This window comes from Pomacea canaliculata, linkage group LG2, assembly GCF_003073045.1.
Source record: "Pomacea canaliculata isolate SZHN2017 linkage group LG2, ASM307304v1, whole genome shotgun sequence".
Taxonomy (NCBI): Eukaryota; Metazoa; Mollusca; class Gastropoda; order Architaenioglossa; family Ampullariidae; genus Pomacea; species Pomacea canaliculata.
Window position 1 is genome coordinate 39,848,200 of NC_037591.1, and position 20,374 is coordinate 39,868,573.

The window sequence follows — 20,374 nt, forward strand, 5'->3', positions numbered from 1 at the left end:
TCTCCTCCTTTATTTGTGAGTATACAATAATATACTATATATAGAAAGACACTATATATATATATCAAGCACACAAAAGTCTTCTGACGATAAAAAAGACAACTAAAAGGCAGTTTTTGTACGTGTTTGTTTGTGTGTGTGGTTGTATATTTCATTGACATCAAAATATTAAGACACACATAAAGTAACATTAAGATTTCTAAGCAACTGTTGTATCAAGCATACACTTGGTAGAAGTAAAATTAAACATACAGACAACTTTTTTATTAGTTACTTAAAGTACAACGAAATAATAAACTGTATTTTAGTTAAATTTTATTGTAGAGCCTGTGATTCATAAAAGCAGTTTTTTTTAATTTGACTTCTCAAGTTTAGTGCAGGGTGAAGGGTGTAAACAAATTCTTCCGGTAAACAGCAGCCCGTAAATGTTACAGTTTAAAAACTTCAAAGTAAGCGTTCCTTTTCTATTTCCTCATTTCTTTCCTGAACAATTTGCTTCTGCTTTCATTTCCATGTGTGCATAAAAGTAAAATAAAAATAACGCATTAATTATTGAATGTATATCAATTGCCACATATAATCATTTCAGTGAGGATGGAACTAGTGCCGACTATAGTATTCCTTGTATCAATCTGTGCAGTCGCTTCTCAGCAACGAGCCGAAGGTAAGAGAAATCTTGTAGGCACACAAGTGAATAAGAATGTTATACTATTCTTCTAAACGACATGAAAACATTATTCTAGCTTATCTCAGAATTTCAGTCGCTCGGTGTCCGGTGTAACGCTCTTTGTTTCTTTTTTATTTTAATAATAATAATAATAATAATTTATTATTATTATTATTATTATTATTATTATTATTATTATTATTATTATTATTATTATTATTATTATTATTATTATTATTATTATTATTATTATTTGTACTGTGAAGTGTGCACACATCGTTGTCTTTTAGTATTATGTCTGTTTAATAAATATTTTTAAACCTCATTATCATTCGATTTTTTAATTGATGTATCTTATATAAGGAAAGATAATATTTTGTGTCTTATTGCACTATCATTACATAACTACTATATGCTTGAGTTTATTGAAGTGTCTGACCTCATTACGCTTTTATCATACACAGATCTGTTGTTTGGTTGTTTTACCTTTACATTTAAAAAGATCACCTGTTCGTGATTTGCTTAGTTTTCTATAGTCAGTGTGATTCTGCCTATTTAGTGGTAAGGTATTTTATACAGAGTGAGTAATATATGTATCTTTCCTAAATATTGTCGTTTAGTATGTATTTCTTCAAAGTGAATACAATTCTAGAAGCTTATTGTATGTTTTTAAAAGGGAATGTTTCTTCTACAGTAGTACTGAGGGTGAAGAGTTTGTAGACCATAACGCGTATTTGTTTCTCTCTAGATTGTGGAGGCAATTTCACACAGCCTTCTGGTTCCATTTCGTCGCGTGAGCGGCCCAGTGGCGCAACGGTTAGCGCCTGTCACCAATACAGTGAAGGTTGGCTGCCCAGAGTTCATTTCTCGTCTCGGGCACGCAGTTCTTTCTCTGCACGTGGCATCTGTTTACAGGGCTGGCTGCTTGCCGTAATATAGCCTTAGTTGCTGACACGGCGTAAAACACCAATGCCCCCCCCCCCCTCCATTTCGTCGCCATTGTACCCAAGAAGCTACCCCAACCATCAAGACTGCATCTACGTCATCCAAGCCGTTGAAGGGCACCGCGTGACTTTGCAGTTTGTCGTTTTTAAACTGGAGCCAGGCTCCACCCCCAGTGTCTGTGACCACGACTACGCGCAGGTGACTGTCACGCGCATGTGAGATGACACCTGAGACACCGCAAGCTTCTCCTCTCTTCTGTCTCCTTTCTAAGGTTTAGTGGTACAACGAATGAACACTGGTACAACAAATATTAAATGTCTTGTGTTCAAATCTCATCTTGGCCACATTGTTTTCTCATTCTCTATTTGTAGCTGTTGTTTGTGATATCACCTTAGTTTCTGAGTAGAGGACCACTATAATCACCGCCTTCCCCTTCTCGATTTTCCCTCTTATTTTGAATGTTTATCAGTAAAACTACATTGATAAGTGAATAATAGAATCAGGTAATATTTTCATCTGTTCAATTAAACAAGATTCGGGATGGCGATTCTGTGGTGTCGCCCTCTGTCGGCATTTACTGCAACTCAACGTTTCGTCCCAAAGTGAGGTCAACGAGAAATGTCTTGTGGATCAAATTTCATTCCGACTTTTCAGTGTCCAAACCTGGCTTCGAGGCGACCTACACTACAGGTGAGACATAGAGTGCAAGTAAGGCTTTGAGCAAAAGTCTCTAATCTTGCAAAGACCTTGATACCACTTGTATTACAGTGTTTTGGATAGAATGTGGCGATAACAAGATAACATATTTCGATAATAAAATGTGAATAGCAAATTAGTGATAGTTATCCAAAGAGTCTCTTTTATTTAGTTCAGCACTTTGAGCATCACTTGTCTTCATTGGAAAGAGATGGAGATGGTAGGAATTTGGATAAAAATAATAGCAAGGCTCCATCAGTAAGATCGCTGTAGAGAGTCTGATTTTTATATTCAGGAATCATTCCCCAGAAGTTTCTCCTGACGACCAACACGTATCTCCATGCCATTCACCGCATGGACGTGGACACCGGAAGTAACTTCGTCATCCCAATAGACGGCCTGTCAAACCCTATTGCCGTTGACTACGACCCAGTGGATGGTCGATTATACTGGACGGACCTCGTTGAAAAGACGATTCGTTCCGCAAACCTCGATGGCAGTGGCGTGCGTCTCGTCCGGAATCTCGGCCCTCGTGAGTTCCTTGTGAAGTAGCTATGCTATGTTCCAATGGAGTTCCAATGTAATGGTTCCAAGTCCTTTTGTGACCCCTGTGTGAACGTCCTAGTTATGGCTAATCTGTAAATAAGTTTTAACTATTTTAATTCCCTCTTTCTCTGTCTTTCCCTCTTAAAAGAAACTTGTGTACAGTTTTAGGAGAAGCTTATGTAAAACATAAACCTTGAGTGGACAGAGAAAGCAATCATACTTTCTGTTGTACAGAAGCAGTGCCGGATGGACTTGCAGTAGACTCTCTCTCACGGCTAATCGTCTACACTGACACAGGAAATGACGTCATAGCCCTGATAGCCATGAACAGCTACAACCACAGAGTTGTCGTCCAGTCCGACCTCGACGAACCCAGGGCCATAGAACTGGATAAACACAGTGGGTGTGTTGATTGCTGATATCTCGAACATTAAAAGAAGAAAGACGACAGTCAGTCTCAGGTCATTTCCTCTCCCGGAGTCCAGCAGGATCCCGAGCACGAGCACAAATAAAACCCTGGACAAAAAATAACTCTGGAAAAATCTAACAATCATTGAATTTTAAATATAGGATACTACTAATCAAATATTCCCCAATTTAAAATTTACATTCATGTGACAAAAAAATCAATTTGCTTCTTATTGCTAAATAAAAATAAATGTTCTCACAAATTCTGCAGTAGAACTGACAAAACTATCATGGCTGTAACCAAACCAAGCTAAAGTCATACGAGATTACGCTGATGATGCTAATGAAAATTTTTCATTGTCGATTTAATTACAGAAGTTCACTAGTAAAGTGCAAGGTCTAGTTAAGTGTTGGGAGGTCTCAGTTCTTGGACATATCAAGCTCACTCTGTATAGTTCTGTGCTCATCGTGCTAAAGGCAAACAACAAAATATATTGAGTCAGAACTGAACACCTGTAGAGAATGAAATGAAGATGCATGTAAACTCTGTAACTCTGCCGCCATGACAAGGAGTTAATTTATTTGTCAAGAAAGAGTGATGTACTGGAGCGACTGGGGCGCCACCCCTAGAATAGAGCGAGCCAACTATGACGGCACTGGACGCAAGACTCTGGTGTCAGGGTTCCAGTACCTGCACTGGCCAAACGGTCTGGCTCTGGACACAGTCGGTGAGTCTCACTCTTCTCTTCCATTCTCAAACCAGTACTCTAGGTTTCATTTGGTTATACTAATATAATGATCTCTTTGTATGAGGTAGAAGTCCATTTTCCTTCGATTATGTTTACCGTTGAATTGTCACCCCTGTTTGAAGGGAAAAAGGGAAAACAGGTACAAATTATATATGATTTTCCTTTGCAGTTCTTTGACATAAAAATTAACAGGTCCAAGTGTCTGGAAGCATATTGTTTCAACAACAAAAAAATAGCTTCATCAGCTAAAACTGTAGAATAATTTTTCTCTGTGCACGTATCCTCAGGTTTCTTTATAGTCATTCATAACGATATATGTGGTGTTTGTGTGTGTGTGTAGCCGGCAGAGTCTACTGGGCAGATGGATATACAAGTAAAATTGGATGGACGGACTTGGAGGGCACAGTTGTCTCCATAGTGATCTTCCTTTCAGGCACACATAGAATGTTTGGTCTTGACCTTCATCTCAATAACCTCTTTGTTACAGACTGGAGTGACACAAGGTAAAGCTTTTACTGATGAGAATATTTGCCCATTGTTAATGACAAGGATTCCTTTACGATTCCGGCTTCTTTACCCTATTTGAAGCAGAGGTAAATAAAAGATGTCACAGTCGTAACACACATAAACAAAGGTGTGAAGCGAATTAAATTTTGTTAAAACATGAAGTCACTGAGGCTTATCGAGGTGTGATCAGTCTTATTTACAATGTCTTAGTGAATGAAGATTTTCATTAACGGTGTCACAGTGTCCAGCCTACTACCACCTACATCCACCGCATGAGTGCTGACGGGACTAACAGGAAAACTATTGGAGTTGTGAATGGACGATTAAACGACATACACATCTACTCGGAAGAATTAGAGGATAACGGTCAGTGAGTTCTGTTTATTCAAATCAAACTACTCTCCTACCGCTCGATTCTTGGTGGTATTATTTTTTATTTGTGCATTTCTTGGGGTTGTATGACAATAGTTATTTGTAAGATGGTAGCATTGTTTCCATTTACTGTTATTCAGATGGGATAATGTAAAGAAGTTTTTGAAAAGCTTCAAATTTTAGTACTTACCTAGATTGAACGAGTTAACATCGTGGAAGCTTGGAATTGCGAAATTAAAATCCAAATTCCTTGCGCTTGATACATACCTTTTATCTTTTCTGTCTTCGTAACAAGTAATACAATGTTTGTTCTTCTGTAGTGAGTGTCTCTTTAGAATTTTATTCCTGGAGTTTATGCTTTACAAATGTCAGATCCAAATGGTTGCGGCAACAATAATGGTGGTTGCGACTACATCTGTGTACCTGCACCCGGCAACACCAGTCAGTGTTTGTACCCGGATGGTATTGCCACCGGACACATCATCACCAGCGTCCCCACGGGCTCTAAGACAACCACCCGTAATGACATCAGAATGACCAGGCCTGTCATCAGTGTCACACCTGCTGGTCGGAAAGTCACAGCTGGCAGTCAAAGATTTGCAGCTGCTGTCAACAAAGTCTTAGCTGCCATAAGTAAAGGTCCATCTGACATCAACACACGTACACCCAGCATCTCCAGAGTAAAAACTGTGGTCACCAATTTCAGCAGGGACACAAGTACAATCCACGGTAGGTGTTTTGAAGACTTACCTTTAGTAGAAGAACGATGACCAGATATTTATAACTTGGATGCCAAATATCTATGGTTACCGGACATTTTTAGGTGATCACTGACCTATACTCAAGATAACAGAGGTCGTCTTCTTTTAAGTTTCAGAGGCTCCCATCATCAGTCCTCAACTTATCATATTTGTCATCGGCTGTATTATCGTCAGCGTTACAGCTGCATCATGCGTCACTTTCATCATCGTCTATAAAAGACGAAAACGTAAGAAACAGATAGATATTACTAATAAATGTATACGCTGGTTGTTTTAACGGATGTGTATATTTTTATATGGTTGTAATGTGTGTTTGTACCTGATTATATGTATGAGTGTATGGCCCTAGTGAGACTTTCCATAGCAAACCACTCAGCTTATAGTTTCTAAGTGTAGCTGCATGCAGGAACACACCAAATTCTTCCAATTAAAAAAAATGTAATGTACCTGATGCTTACAGGACATTGTCTAACTTGCTGTGTATAGGTGATCAGAATAGCCATACGACTGCTGTGACCTCGGCACCGGAGGTTGACCGTCCAAGTCACATAGAAGCGCCACCTATAGACATATTCTCCACAGACTACCTGACTCCAGTCGCTGCTGACTCGAACTACGAAGATGAGGAGCATATCTACCACGAGCTACACACCATTTATGACACTTTTAAGGCCACGTGTATGTATTTTTTTCTTGTTTTTGTATATTGTATTATTTTTTATTCAGTCTCCATAATGCAAGAACACAAATCCGCATTTCAATTGCTCGATCAGTGCAGTCAAAGAATATCATGTATCCATACAGCAATCACATTTTACAATTACAAGGAAGCTAAGGAGTCAAAACTCGAGTATGTTTTGTATTTTACAGCCCGCGACAGTGGAGACTACCTGAAGCTTACGAAGTGACAACAGATGTTGCACGTGCCCAAGACTGCGCCGGACTAGCTGCTCTTCGATGTTTCTCTTTTTGTAAAGCAGCCGACAAATAAAAATGTGCTAAATATTTCATTATCCATTGAACTATTTTCTTCCTTTTTTGCGTAGAGTTAATAACATTATTGAGAGTAATAGTCTTTATTTTGACTGTTAATCTTCATGCTACGTTTGGCCATGATGAAGGAAACGTTTGTCTTTTCTTGTCATTGCACATTGTCATCCAAGAAAAAACTGCACATGGATAAATAAAGTCAAAGCACATTGTTTTCCTTTTTGTTATTGTACATTCTGCAACTATAAAGCGACTCACGAACCAAGATTTTCCTGTTTCTGTGTCTGGAAGTCCGATACAGGGGAGAGTACTTGAATGCACAGGATCGAAAGAAGGTGTCTGTATTTATATTCTGTTGCATCAAACTGAAGGCCAGCTTTCATGGTCCACTGCTTCTTCATCTCATGTGTGATACATCAACATGTGGTAGTTGTTTCATTGTTGTCTAAATTATTTTCTTATCACATGGTGCGTCTTGCCACTGACATTATCATATGATGATCCAAAACATTTTTTTTGGTTGATATTCTTCATACTACTTAGATATTACCTCTCAAAGCGATTATGTATTAAAACTAAAATATTTGATGACTTGTGTGATAAACAATATGCAGTTTAAAAAATAAATGTTATTGACTTTTATGCTTTGTTATGATTGTTTGTTGTTATAAGTGGGCAAACCAACAAGAGATTGTACAGCTTGTTAAATGAAAAGCTGTTTTGTTTCAGCTCTCATTTTAACGCATTAAACTTTCATTTAAATTTTATTAAAATAAAACGAAATGCATCAGACTTACAAAATCATTCTAAAAATGAACTTGAATTTGTTTGTTTTCTGTTTATGTATAGTTGAACGTATTTGTGTGTTTTTCTTTTTAGTAAAGCGCTTTGAGTCCGTCTTTCCTTTGATGGGAAAAGCGTTACACAATTACATCATCACAGCAATCATCATTCAACAAGTGCTGAGGGTGGCTTGAGTGACTTTTAACCTTCGTTGATCATTGGAGTTCGATGTGTATTGGAGATAATTTATCATTGCAATGTGACTGTAGGATGTACTGTGTGTATCCGTGGGCCACTGATTGTAGTTTATGCTGTATGTGGAGCTTCTGAGGCTGATCACAAGATGTAAGATGCAGTGAGGAAGGTATTCACTCGTTTAGTTCTTATTCACTCTCCAGGATGTTGGCAAAGTCACATCGACTTCGATCTTGCCGCACCTCATCAAGCAACATGCACGTGAATGGACTGAATTTTTTTTTATAAAGCATTGCGAGTCATCTGCCCTATCCCTATTAGAAAACACGGCCACAGTTAAAACCTCTCGCCTTTTGTCAATGTTTGATGTGCGCCCCACACTTCACTCCGTGCTTGTTCAACATAAGAGCTTGCTAAGGGAGAGCACTTCCTGGTCTATTCTAAACACACCGAGTTCGTTCCTCCTAATCATCAGTGCATCTGTCATTCGATTTCCACCTGGACTGTGCACTCAAATGGGAAATATACTACGAGTCACACTGAGTAATTTAACAGGTAAGTCATTTTACTCAAATTGTGTTCACACGCCACAGACTCCATTAAAAATTTAAATTCAGATTTTGTTTGTTGAGATGCCATAGCAACATTTAAATGTCAATGTTTTGGTTTTCATTTCAGCAAACCAGATGATTACTCTTCTTATTTTGTGTTTCTTTACATTTGCAATTCATCGGCAAGTGCAAGGTAATCACTAGTGAATCAACATTCTAAGAGTGGTTTAAAATTATATATTAACAAACGTTTATGTCTGTATATTTAAATGTATCTGTGTTTAAATATCGACATGTCTGTGCTATTGTCAACAAAAGCTTTGCAAACACACATAGACATATGGGTGAAATTACTCATAAACACAAGCGTACGTGGTAAGCTCTGATACATATAAATATATGTTGCATGATTAGTTTAAAATGTTTGTTTTAAATTCTTTGTTTTAAATCCTTTAATTATTATTTCATTTAAGTTACTATATGATTGCTTGTTTAAGGACAGCTTAGTCTAAAATCTGTTTCCTAGCTTGTGGCGGTGAATACACTTCACTCACTGGTCTCCTATCGTCTCCATTGTACCCGAGTCAGTACCCGCCTGACCAGGATTGTGTTTACATCATCAGAGCACCACCAGGATATCGGATCACCTTGACATTTCTCCGTTTTGAACTCGCAGATGAAACGGATAACTGTCAGCACGACTATCTACAGGTATAAGTAACATTGAAGGTACAAAGAGTTAAAATTTCTAATTTGCTTAATGTAACATGAATGCATTCTGCAATATGTTGAGAGTGATTACAAAGTGTTTGGTTTCCTCTCACTTTCTGACACATTAACTTCTGGGTTAAGACTGTTCTCAAACAGACAAATGAACAAACAGGTTTGATATTATTAGAATCCTTAAAGAAAACTTTTGGATGGGCTTAATATCATTTCCTTCTAATTAAGTAAAGGTTAATACCAAATACTTTTTAATCCAAGTCCAAATCAGTTTGCATCCTCTGTTCTTGACACATGCACCTACAAATATCGATATGCAAAAACTTGTTAAAATCGTGTGTTTACACAGACTAACTAACATTTGTTTATCACATTATTGCCGTAAGAGCTGAGGACTTTACAGCAGAAACTAGTTACCATCATGGTCTCTGTGGCCGCTTGATCTGCTTAGTGAAAAGTGTAAACATGTATCTCGAGAACAGATGAACAGCATTCAACTGATTTGCCCTGAAAATTACCTACAATTTCACTTAATAAAATTAAAGGTTGGCAAGGTAGAAGTGAATGCTTTGACGATCCTTCATCTCTTCGTTTGAAGATTAGAGATGCGGGTCAGGGACATCACCATTCTTGTCTATCTACTGCACACCACAGCCTACACAGACGATCATCATCAAACACATGTGGATCAGATTCCGTTCTGACTCATCTCAGTCCGCAGCTGGCTTCCATGCGAGCTACACTGCAGGTGGGAAAATACATCTGATAAAGTTATAATAAAAACCTAAGGAAACTATTACCAACATGTTTCTACTTTAAGGAATATACAATGTCAATATCTACTTAAGTAATGCAAAATTATTACACGGATAAGAACATTGTACCAAATAGCATTTAAACATTTCAAAATGATTAGAAATGGTCTAGAATCCTCCATAAATATTTATAATGTTTAAATACTATCAAGGGTATTTCTTTGTCTATATTGGTCTAAATCAACAGTAATGAATAAACAATAATAAATGTTAAAAAAGTAACCATACTTATTCTCTAAACTGTATCAGGAACAATGTGCCATATAATATATATAAAATAAGAGAGTACAACAGTTGTTATCAAAATATATTTATATTTGTAGTGAGCCAATAGTTTTCTTCATTCTAGGTTTGTTGGTAAATAAATTAATTTAGTTACTGTGAGTATATGTGATTTGATGTTTGTTTTTGTTTGTATATATGAGCGTGTGTGTTTTGTTAAAGTTTATGGACAGATGGCAATAACTTTCTGATCAATGCAGACCTGTTCCTATTTTCCTCAAAATACACTTGCAAACTCAATCAAGCTGTAATCATCCTACGTCAAGGGTATTGTATGTTTTCTCTATTTTTATTTTGATGTTGATATTTTACTTAAACAAAATTTAAACCAACTCCGATTGTTTGGATTGTCTGCAGCCATAATCCCCCAAAAGTTTCTCCTTATTACCGCATCTGTGCTATCGGGGTATGTGGGTATTAACAACATAGACATCGACACATATAGCACTGTTGACATTCCGCTCATTGGAGTACAAGACCCTGCTGCTGTTGACTACAACCCAATGAATGGTCGCTTCTACTGGACAGACAATGGGGAGAAGACCATCCGATCAGCTAATCTTGACGGCAGTGATGCTCGGCTTGTTCGCTATTTAGGATTGGGTAAAGTCTTTCATTTAAAAACACTATTGCATAATATATATATAATTATATACCGAGCATGATTTGTCTTTAACTCATAATAATAATAACTTCTTTTAACTAACTTCTTTTTTGTAAAAGCGAATACAAGCAACTAGCTGGATGTGTATAAAAGAGAACTGAATCGACCAATGCCAATCGAGGATGCAATCTATATTTTTCTCTTTGTCCTGCCTTAGTTTTCTTATGGTGGAATATAATTATCTACAGGTCGTAGCTCAGTAGTTATTCTGGCTCCAATAGATTGGTACGGGGAAAACAATTTACATGATATAGCCTGTTTTCTTTGAATTCTCAAGAACTTAAATTTGCTTTACAGACTGTTTAGACTCTCATCACAGCTAACTGTAACTACTGTATTCCCTTTTTAAATATTTCTAAAAACAAGAAGATTAAATGCAAAATAAAATTCGAAATAAGGTTTATACTTATTCGGTTGTTTGATAATAAAAATACAGTTATGATTTCCAGCCTCTGTACCAGACGGCCTGTGTGTAGACGCACTGTCCAGGCTCATCTTCTACACAGACGCAGGCAATAAAGTCATCGGCATGATCACCATGTACAGCAACACTCATCGAATAGTCATCAACTCCTCACTTGACATGCCGAAAGACATCGAGGTTGACAAACGCAATGGGTAAATATATTTAATTTAACAATAGGCTAATTAATTCAACATTGGAGAAATCAAATTACTCAGAAAAACAAGAAATAAATTGCTGATCACGTTAAAGTGCTGAAACAAATGAGATGAAAATATAGACACATTAGTTTTGTCCCAGATATCCAGTTTATAAAAAGTACTAGAAAAAGTACCCAGTGAACAGGATTGAAGAGTCAACGCACTCTCCTAGCAGAATTTAAAGGATGCAAAAACCATTTGTAAATGATTCAGTTGAAAAGGGGACATAATGCTGCGACGCCGACCACTGCCCTCTCTTCTCTCCATTTTCATTCTCTCTCACCGTCTCATGAAGTGCCTACTGATTGAAGAGACGATTTAAGCTAGCTTTAGGATAGGATACTCAACTGTGGATCACATGTTTACCTTGATGGGTTTGATTCAGAAACAATTCTCTCTTAATAGTAAACTATATGTGGCATTTATAGACTTTGAAAACGTTCTCTATTCAATAAATAGAAACTTATTTTGGCCCATTTTGTCAAAAATGGGTTTCCATGCAAGTACTTTAGATCCATTAAAGTCATGTAAAATAATGTAAAAAGAAAGAATTATATGTGGAGCACAGCTAACTGATTATATAAAATGCACTAAGGTGGTAAAGCAATGGGATGTGTGTAGTCCTGTATTACTCTCTTTTTAATCAATGAATTGGCAATTGAGATAATTTAGAATGTAAAACATGGAGCCTCCCTTTCTATAGATTACTGTAAATGATAACCAAATTAGGGTAATGTACTGGACCGACCGTGGCGCCACACCTACCATAGAGCGAGCCAACTATGACGGTACAGGACGTCAGACTCTGGTCTCAGGGGGCGAGTATCTCAAACAACGAACGCCATCGCTCTCGACACAGTCGGTGAGAATTTTTCTTATCAATCTATCCTTCCTTTTTTTCTTTTCCTGTCTTATTTGTTTTCTGTGTTATTACCCTATATGAAACATTTAAAATAATTATATTCTATGAGCTCTTCCGTTTATATATATATATATGTTTTTACAGACAAACAGTTTTTGCTATAGTTTTTCTATTTTGGTGTGTGTGTGGTCTCCCTGTTGTGGATGTACACATGCAGAAGGCAGACTGTACTGGACAGATGGTGGCACGCAGAAGGTAGGCTGGGTTGACCTGGAAGGGAGGAAGACTTCAGTGATTCTACAACAACCAGGATCAGTCTTTCACGGCATGGACCTCTATCTCAATGACTTCTTTGTGACGGACTGGAGGTTGGTAGTGCTATCATTTAATTTCTTTATTTCTATTGCATATAGAATATGTCAAATATGTTTCTTCAGCTGACTTTATGGCGGGAATATGATTATTATTACCAAAATTCAAATTTATTTACCCTAAATATTTACTGTCGTGTTCTGAGCGTGCAGAACTAAGCCAGTCGTGCTCATTTTAAAGGATAAAAAACAAACTTTTTCAGTTTTCTAAATCGCAATCAGACGATAAAAACACATCTTTATCGCTATGGCAAGGACGGCGGCAACAGAAGGGAAGTTGCGAACTCTCGCTCAAGATTAAATGATATCCGTGTCTACGCTGAGGAAGTCGAAGATAAAGGTCAGTGAGCAGACATGGTAGTCATAAGTATAGACAGCAATATTTTACCTGGAAACACCATCCACAGGCAAACGATCTCTTTCCGTCCTCAAGAATTCATGCCCGCGAATAAAATATTAACCGATATTTTTGAAAATTTATTTCTATTAAAGCTACAATACAGACAACTGTTTGTGGTACTCTGTTTTAAGGAGCTTTTTGAAAAGAATTACTTGGTGTGAATTATGAGGAATAAAGGTTTTGTTTTATTATAGTAAAATCAAATGAAAGGTTGTGGTGTATGGGACAGAATTCACAAGTTGTGATGTAGATCAAAAGCTAGAAAGTAACAAAAATTATTGACACAATATATGACACACAAAGTGTTGAACAAACATATATTTTATTAGAATATACATCAGAATTTGAATATTACTTCCTGGGTTTTTTTTTTCATGTTTAGTTGTTTGAATACAAATGGATGTTGAATTGAGTAACCGGCAACCGACCTCAACAAGACGCTTAAGCAACTGAATCTTCCCCAACTCTCAAACATAGCGAAATACCTGACAGGTTGAGCTTCATTAAATTTAAGCTGCTAAGGGGAAGTAATCGATAGTCAAACTATTTTTAAAGGATTCAGTAGTTTCCTCCCTTATATATTTATTTACGCACAGAGCGATTATGATGCGACCGCTACTTGTGGGCGGATGGGAATCCCGGTTACTATTCGGTGAGAATGAGACTTGTAGTGATATCAGAGTTCTGCTACTTCCAGACCTCTAAGTACCGATGTCAACCCCAAAACTTATCTTTAAGGGGACGGCAGCGAACAGCCCAGTATGTCTACACTTCATAGTTTAAATCTTTATTTCAGGGCCGAACGGATGTGGAAGCAACAACGGTGGTTGTAGTTACATCTGTGTACCCACACCTGGCAACAGAAGTAAATGTCTCACTGAGGACGGAGGATCTAGTAGGTAACCTGTTAATGGCTTGAAAATAGTTACAAGCAAAATTACCTATCAGAAAAAGTTGTAATCTCAGTTTAGATAAATTACATATCTATAATAATAACACATAAAACATCAAAATTTCCTGTTGAAAACTATTCTTCTGCTGAATATAACTCGTAGAATACAAACGATAGCTTAATTAAATTTTCCTCTCGATACCAAAGGCAAAATAAAAAAGAACGTTATTTTTTAATGATAAAAATGGAAGAAACAATCATCTTAACTACATGATGCTACTTCTTCAAATATTCATCATGTGTGTATACACACTTGTCAGAAGTCTTAAGGGAAACATTTAGATGTTCAAGACACTCCATGTGTTGTCGTCTGCCGCGGCAAGAAAAAAAACTAGAAAGGCAAGAAAATATGCATTTGTAAGATAACCCGAAGCCTAAAAGCTCGATAGCAAAAATAATTTGTTGTCGAAAGTAAGGACGATGACACTTCGTTACAAAAGAAAATTAAGATGTTATCAGTATCTCTTGGCAACATTTTAAGTTAATGGGCTACCTTCCATCAGCAATTTTCCAACATTACATTGTATTACGAAAAGTAATAATGTAAGTGCAACTTGCAGAGTAGCTTCTTGCAGTAAAGCTCCAGGGTCTTTATCATGCTTAGTCATAAGTATTAAGAAAAGTTGCGAGCTGCAGTAGTCTGTCATTAGGTCCGAAACAAAGACAAAGAGCACTTCACATGTGAGAATTTCTACTACGTAAGGATCTACAATAATAAATACCCATGTAGCTATTGCAAAATAACTGCTTTTAATACAGGAATATCTACTTGCAGACGTAGCAAAACTCATTTTAAAAAATTAGCCCTTAACTGCGATATTTATTTTTTTATTGTTTTTCCTCGAACTACAGCAAAAAGTGAAAGTCCAACGACTGGCAGCTCAACAAAAGCACGTGATCTGGTCACACCGAGCTCTACAAGGGATCCCAACATACCAGCAGGTAACACTGAACTGATGTTGTATTGCATAATTTATCTCTTGCAACATAACAAAAGGTCTATGCTAAGAAGTCTGCGGTTTATGTCTGTACGTACACCCGTAAAAATACACTGGTGGATAATTGATTATGGTGTTTGAAAAAGCAAGTGCATGGCTTTTAAATGGATAATTAAGTGCTTTCTTTTATTATGGTGCATGGTAATAAAGGGCACTTTTCAAATACCAGTACCAATATATTTCCATCTATCTCTATTAGCAATTCTACCTCTAGTATCTAGGATTGTCACCCCCATCTTGCGGCATCCTTACCAGCACCTACAAGAATCTATTTTTTTCCTACAAGGTAGCCGTTTACACTATGGATGTGAATGCTGTGAGTTTTAAACACCTAGTTGTCATAGATTAATATTCGATACGCCTTCTACAACACATATACAGAATATTTGAAGGCTTTCTTAAGGAACTTGATTCAAATCACAAACTCAAAAAAACTTCCCAACCTTTCCAATAACTTAAATGACCCCATCACAACTCTCTAGCTCGCAAACAAGAAGATTGCAACACTGGTCAGTACATATGGTGTAACGATTATCAACCAGGACCAAGCAAATTATATTAAAGGAAAGAGACCTATCGCTACATTCTGTTCTTTTTATTAAAATATCGACAAGAAAGGAAGAATAAAGCAAAAACTGAAAGCAAAAATTCGAAGTAGCAGGGCACTTCTTTAAAGTCTACCATTACTTGTCGTAAAAGAAAGTAAGATAGAGAGAGAGCTACAGGAGGGACGGGGAGAGAGACAAAGCATAGCATGTGCAACAGTTTGCTAATCTTCTCTTAGAAAGATTGCAACATTGTGTCATCCAATTCCTTTTTCTGTTTTTCAGAATCAGAGTCTGTGAGCACTAACACCAAGATCATCATTGCTGTCTGTGTTGTGGCGGCTGTAGTAGGAATTGCTGTCATCATCACACTCTTCATTTTCTTCAAAAAAAGACGTAAGACGCATGACACCAGCTCGGGTGATGCATGTCTCCCCGTCCTTTATGTCTGTACATTTGTAGTCATTGTCATAGCAAATGTACATTTTGTAGTCATTGTCTCAGTTCTTCTGCAACCAAAAATGTACAAAGATGCCTGTGCTCATTTAATGTCCATAGACTTGTGCTTTAATTTGCCTTGACTTTTAATGACATTTACAAAAAACCAAAAAGTGTTAAAAATTATCTTAATGCAACTTTATTATAAATAATTTTTTTGCTCAAATGGGTGACAGAAGAAGAATAATAGTGAATGTGTCTGTCCACAAAGAGATGACCTAGGAACATATATTCTTTCGGATGATAGGATGTGCAGGTGGAAGCAATCGCAAAGAACTCGTGGCTTCCACGCAGAGACACAACACACGTGAAGTCCCCCTGGGGTCACTGACAGCAACATCAAATAATATTTCAGGTGTTAATGCTCAGCACAATGACCACAGCTATCAATCCGGTTATAGAGAGGGCAACTCTAGTGACGCAGGTAGGTACACTAACCATGCTTTTTGTTCAAGTATAACTGGTCTAAGTATAATTGGTTTACACAATAATAGTTGTCTTCTCCTTCTGCCATACAAATATTTGGGAGCAAAACTTGTTATTAAGTATATCTTGTCTGGTCGGGAGGGGTGAGGACAAGAATTGTTCATACATTAGCCAAACCCTGGTTTGGTTTCGTTGCGACGATAACGACTCTAAGGAGAATGGAGAACTGGTAGCTGATCATCCCTTTCAAACTGAAGTCTCTTACCATGTCAGTCTTGTCATCTTATTACCTGAGTGTTTAAAAATAATAATAGTAATAATATGTTGATTTGTAAAATCTTTTCCCCACCGTTAAAGACAGGATCAAAGTGCTTTAGTAAAACAAAAACACACAAACATTGTAACACTGGATATCTGTCTCAAAAACAGTTAAAAAATTGCTGAAAATTAGCCGAATTCTTGTAGTATGATAATCAGGTTAGTTTAGCAATAACTAAGAATTATCCAGAATTGCTTCACCCACACACCCAGTGCTCCGTGGACAATGTTTTTGCGTTTGAACTCGCTCGAGGGAACATTTTACAACGGTTTTAGCCTTGTACAGCCTTGGCATTGTAGGACTTGACCTTTTCGTGCCCCATGATGTAGTGCTTAAAGTTGTTAAAGACTTACACAGAATACCTTGTCGCTTGATTACCCCATGTTAATTTTGTCATCAAAATCGTTTTGCTGTACAGAGTAGGTTGTGTCGACATAGATTATCAATAAATAAATGATTGGGATCCTACATGCTTGCAATCTCGGGCGATGTTTTGTGCAGGTGAGACAAACTGCGAACAACCTGCGATAATCACACCAAAAAAGCTCTATCCTTACATCACAATGGATAGACAACCAGCTACACAGACAGGTGAATACTCTAAATCGACTTATCAAGAAGAACACCTTTATGACGACTTGAATCTCCGCCATTAGCCGATGAGTTACAGGTAGGTTCACTTAACACACGGTCTCCAAACTTAAAATACAGTCATTTTGAAAATGTTGCTCTCCTCCCTATTCTTTTGTAAAAAATATTTTACTATCAAAAAAAATATATCATAATATATGGAAATAGATATAACCGAAATGATCTATTAAATATAGCAAGAAACTCTGTTTACATAAAACACATTTTCTACAATCTTAAATATTTTTAAAACCTAAACTTAATAAAAATATTAAATTAGTCTACAGTAATGTTAAATATATTTTTACAAGTTTTCTTCTTTCATGTGAATTCTTTTATTTGTCTACTTTAAACAGGAGCGGACAAAGCAGAAACATCTTTACTCAATTATCTTTTTTTAAACTTGCGAATCATCGAAGATTACCAGCACACAAAAAAAAAGAACAGCAACATATGCATGGCTGTCACAAAAAAGCATTTATTTTCAGCGCCAGTGTTTTACTCATAGGGTACCCTTACAAAGTGCTAGGTTGTCCACATTTCTCCTGAGGTATGGCACAATTTGTTCTTCCTAGTAGCATTTTTACTTTATTTGTACCTGCCGATAAAATCTTACAACGTAAACAACTCTCATACACGAATATGCTCTAGAGCCAAATATTCCATCCAAAAAATAGCCTGCAACCTTAAAAATTGCTATTCCAATAAAATTTGGTGAGAATCAAAGAAAGTGTAGATCTGATTTGATATCAAACAACACCACCCTGTCACACACACACACACACACACTCCAAGTCTCCAATGAATAACAAAAAAATCTACTATAGAGCAAACTGCAAAGCGGCGCAAACAGCACTGTAAGGGGAGGGCAGCAAGAAAGTAAGGATGTCACTATTACGACTGTTATCTCCCTTACCACACACAGACAGCAGTGTCTCACCTTTCCTTTAATTTGATTTGAACTCAGTCTGATAGATGTGACATTAACTGTACGATCCAGGTACCTCGACTATTTCAAAATGAAAAACAAGACAAGTTTTGGTGTAATTATTGATTCTGAGGTATATAACTAGAAAATGCTTTTGTACATGAAATGCTGTATAAATATAGTTTCTGAGATTTAAAATTGTTGTTGTCGTTTTTATCGTCTCATCTTTGGTAACGCTCTCGTTAAATGTCTGACATGAGGCTGCTTTACTTCTGTATTTTCATTTGAATAAAGCTACCTGTCATCAAATATATGTTGTTAGTTATCTCTGTAATTAAATATATCTGTAATTTCCTTCGATTACAAAGATTGGTCAGAGTATAAAAACGTGTGGAAAAACAAAATACGTAGATAGATCAGACTATGAGGAAAAGTGAACGAGGTTTTACCACTGCAATAAGGGAGCAACGATCCTGAAAGCGGGACCCTGGACTCTTTTCCGAAATAAACTTGTTTAACTAAACCCAGTTTAAAACAGACAAGAATATGACCGCCAGCCACCGCTACGATGGTTTACCAGAAATGTTCGTAACCCTAAACCACTTCTTGTTGAGTGTTGAGAGCTGTAGTTACACCCCGACCCCACTTTGTCTACACTTCAGACATCTCACTGTTCTAGAAACTTCCTCCCTTGAAACGTGTGTTGACTCCGAATGAAGTTTGCACAACTCGGGTGTCTGAGTTACCCTCGCACGTTTCGGGTTTTCTGTTGTTCCTCCTATGAGGAGTTTCTCCTTCTTAAATGAAAAATGTGTTTTCTTATGTCGTTGGTCGAAATCACAGGAAAATATGCTCTCTCCTTCTCTCCTGCTCTTTTATCTTCTATGGTCATGACAAATGGCAATCTGACAAAAACGATTTTTTTAATCACAAAATGGCCATTGTGTAATATTTCCTTCCTCTAACGGTGCTTCAATGTTTGAGTTCCGAAGAAAAAGTGAGCTTATTGTAGGGCTACGAGTTTTGGAGTGATTGGTTGTATTAACTACGCTCATCTCTCCGTCTTTGAGCAATGAAGTATAATAGTTTTTCCTTTTTCCTGCTGACCTCCACCTAACCCCAATGCAAAAACAACAAAGAGAACGTGCTTTGCTTAAGGAAAACTGAGGAGTTACTCTCGCCCTTATACTCATAAAACCTCTACATACTAAAGTTAATTATCAGCTATTTTTCTGTGCTAGAAACTACACAACTCGGGTGTCTTAGTTACCATCCATACATACACAGAAAAAAGTTTTGGGGTTTCTGATCTTGCTTCTACGAGGAGTTTCTCCTCACTTAATGAAAAAATTGTTTTTTATGGCGTTGATCATAGCCACACTGAAATAGGCTTTATTGTCTTTGATTGTCTTTTTATTGTCTTTTTAACAAGATTTTATCTTCCATTGACTTTAAATAACTTGCAGCTTAAACGGGTGTTTTCATAAAACATCGAGAAAAATCTTTCAGATAAGCGTGGATATATATGAGGTGCATTCTCCCAGCTGTTCAGCATCTTTGATAATTTTATGCAAGAATCTTCCCTAACCCTAAAAATGTGTTTCCCCTCTTGATCAGGGATGATTCCATATGTAATTTGTTGTTTGAAATAAACTGTTTTTGAAAAATTCTGAACATCCATTAAATTTGTAATTTAAATTTCATTGCCATAGAGAGAGCCAAGGTCATCTTATCTGTTTATATAGATCACCAACAAACACCACAGAACTCATTTTCTTGTCTGTTTTTCCGGACTCACAAATGTAACATTTCACACCACTTCTTCACTCTCTTCACTGGCTATGAGTTAAAGCAACAATAGACTACAAGCTCTTGACTCTATGCTATGAATTCTTTGAAGGCTCCTCTCCCTACTTCTTTACTTGTCTGTCCACACTCCTGTCCCAAAACCTTGGCTTCTCATCAGACTCCAGCATTCTATCCTCCCTCCCATAGACAGTCACATACGGACAACGGAGGTCCTCCCTCTGTGCTACTAAGCAGGGGAACTCTCTTCCATTGTCTCGTGCACCAATGGCGTCTTGTGTCTGACGTCTTGTTTACGTCATTGGTTCCACGTCATTTGAAG

At 37.1% G+C, this 20,374-nt stretch overlaps 2 protein-coding genes and 1 long non-coding RNA gene across 3 annotated transcripts; all 3 read left to right on the top strand.

The window, feature by feature from the left end:
- The first annotated feature begins 2,149 nt into the window (after positions 1-2,149).
- On the top strand, positions 2,150-7,127 carry LOC112557230 (low-density lipoprotein receptor-related protein 5-like). Its single transcript, XM_025226966.1, has 10 exons — positions 2,150-2,302; positions 2,604-2,840; positions 3,089-3,257; positions 3,857-3,990; positions 4,352-4,514; positions 4,760-4,884; positions 5,263-5,619; positions 5,762-5,878; positions 6,138-6,329; positions 6,522-7,127. Exons 2-10 carry the CDS (start codon positions 2,663-2,665, stop codon positions 6,557-6,559), a joined length of 1,473 nt encoding a protein of 490 aa, XP_025082751.1. The 5' UTR covers positions 2,150-2,302; positions 2,604-2,662; the 3' UTR covers positions 6,560-7,127.
- Positions 7,128-12,425: 5,298 nt separating this feature from the next.
- On the top strand, positions 12,426-16,130 carry LOC112556049 (low-density lipoprotein receptor-related protein 1-like). The gene is made up of 6 exons (XM_025224662.1): positions 12,426-12,547; positions 12,754-12,890; positions 13,747-13,845; positions 14,755-14,844; positions 15,731-15,841; positions 16,120-16,130. Exons 1-6 carry the CDS (start codon positions 12,507-12,509, stop codon positions 16,128-16,130), a joined length of 489 nt encoding a protein of 162 aa, XP_025080447.1. The 5' UTR covers positions 12,426-12,506.
- Positions 16,131-16,196: 66 nt separating this feature from the next.
- LOC112557731 lies at positions 16,197-18,500 on the top strand. The gene is made up of 3 exons (XR_003097998.1): positions 16,197-16,367; positions 17,190-17,358; positions 17,675-18,500. It is a non-coding gene; the product is annotated as an uncharacterized LOC112557731 (long non-coding RNA).
- Positions 18,501-20,374: the final 1,874 nt, after the last annotated feature.

Excerpts from the sequence above, each read along its gene's own strand:
- LOC112557230 (XM_025226966.1), top strand. The coding sequence starts at position 2,663 with ATGGACGTGGACACCGGAAGTAACTTCGTCATCCCAATAGACGGCCTG. Across the intron at positions 3,258-3,856 it reads GAACTGGATAAACACAGTGG|AGTGATGTACTGGAGCGACT; the intron begins GTGTGTTGATTG and ends TTGTCAAGAAAG. Across the intron at positions 4,515-4,759 it reads ACAGACTGGAGTGACACAAG|TGTCCAGCCTACTACCACCT; the intron begins GTAAAGCTTTTA and ends ACGGTGTCACAG.
- LOC112556049 (XM_025224662.1), top strand. The coding sequence starts at position 12,507 with ATGGACCTCTATCTCAATGACTTCTTTGTGACGGACTGGAG. Across the intron at positions 12,548-12,753 it reads TTCTTTGTGACGGACTGGAG|TTTTCTAAATCGCAATCAGA; the intron begins GTTGGTAGTGCT and ends AAACTTTTTCAG. Across the intron at positions 13,846-14,754 it reads CACTGAGGACGGAGGATCTA|CAAAAAGTGAAAGTCCAACG; the intron begins GTAGGTAACCTG and ends CTCGAACTACAG.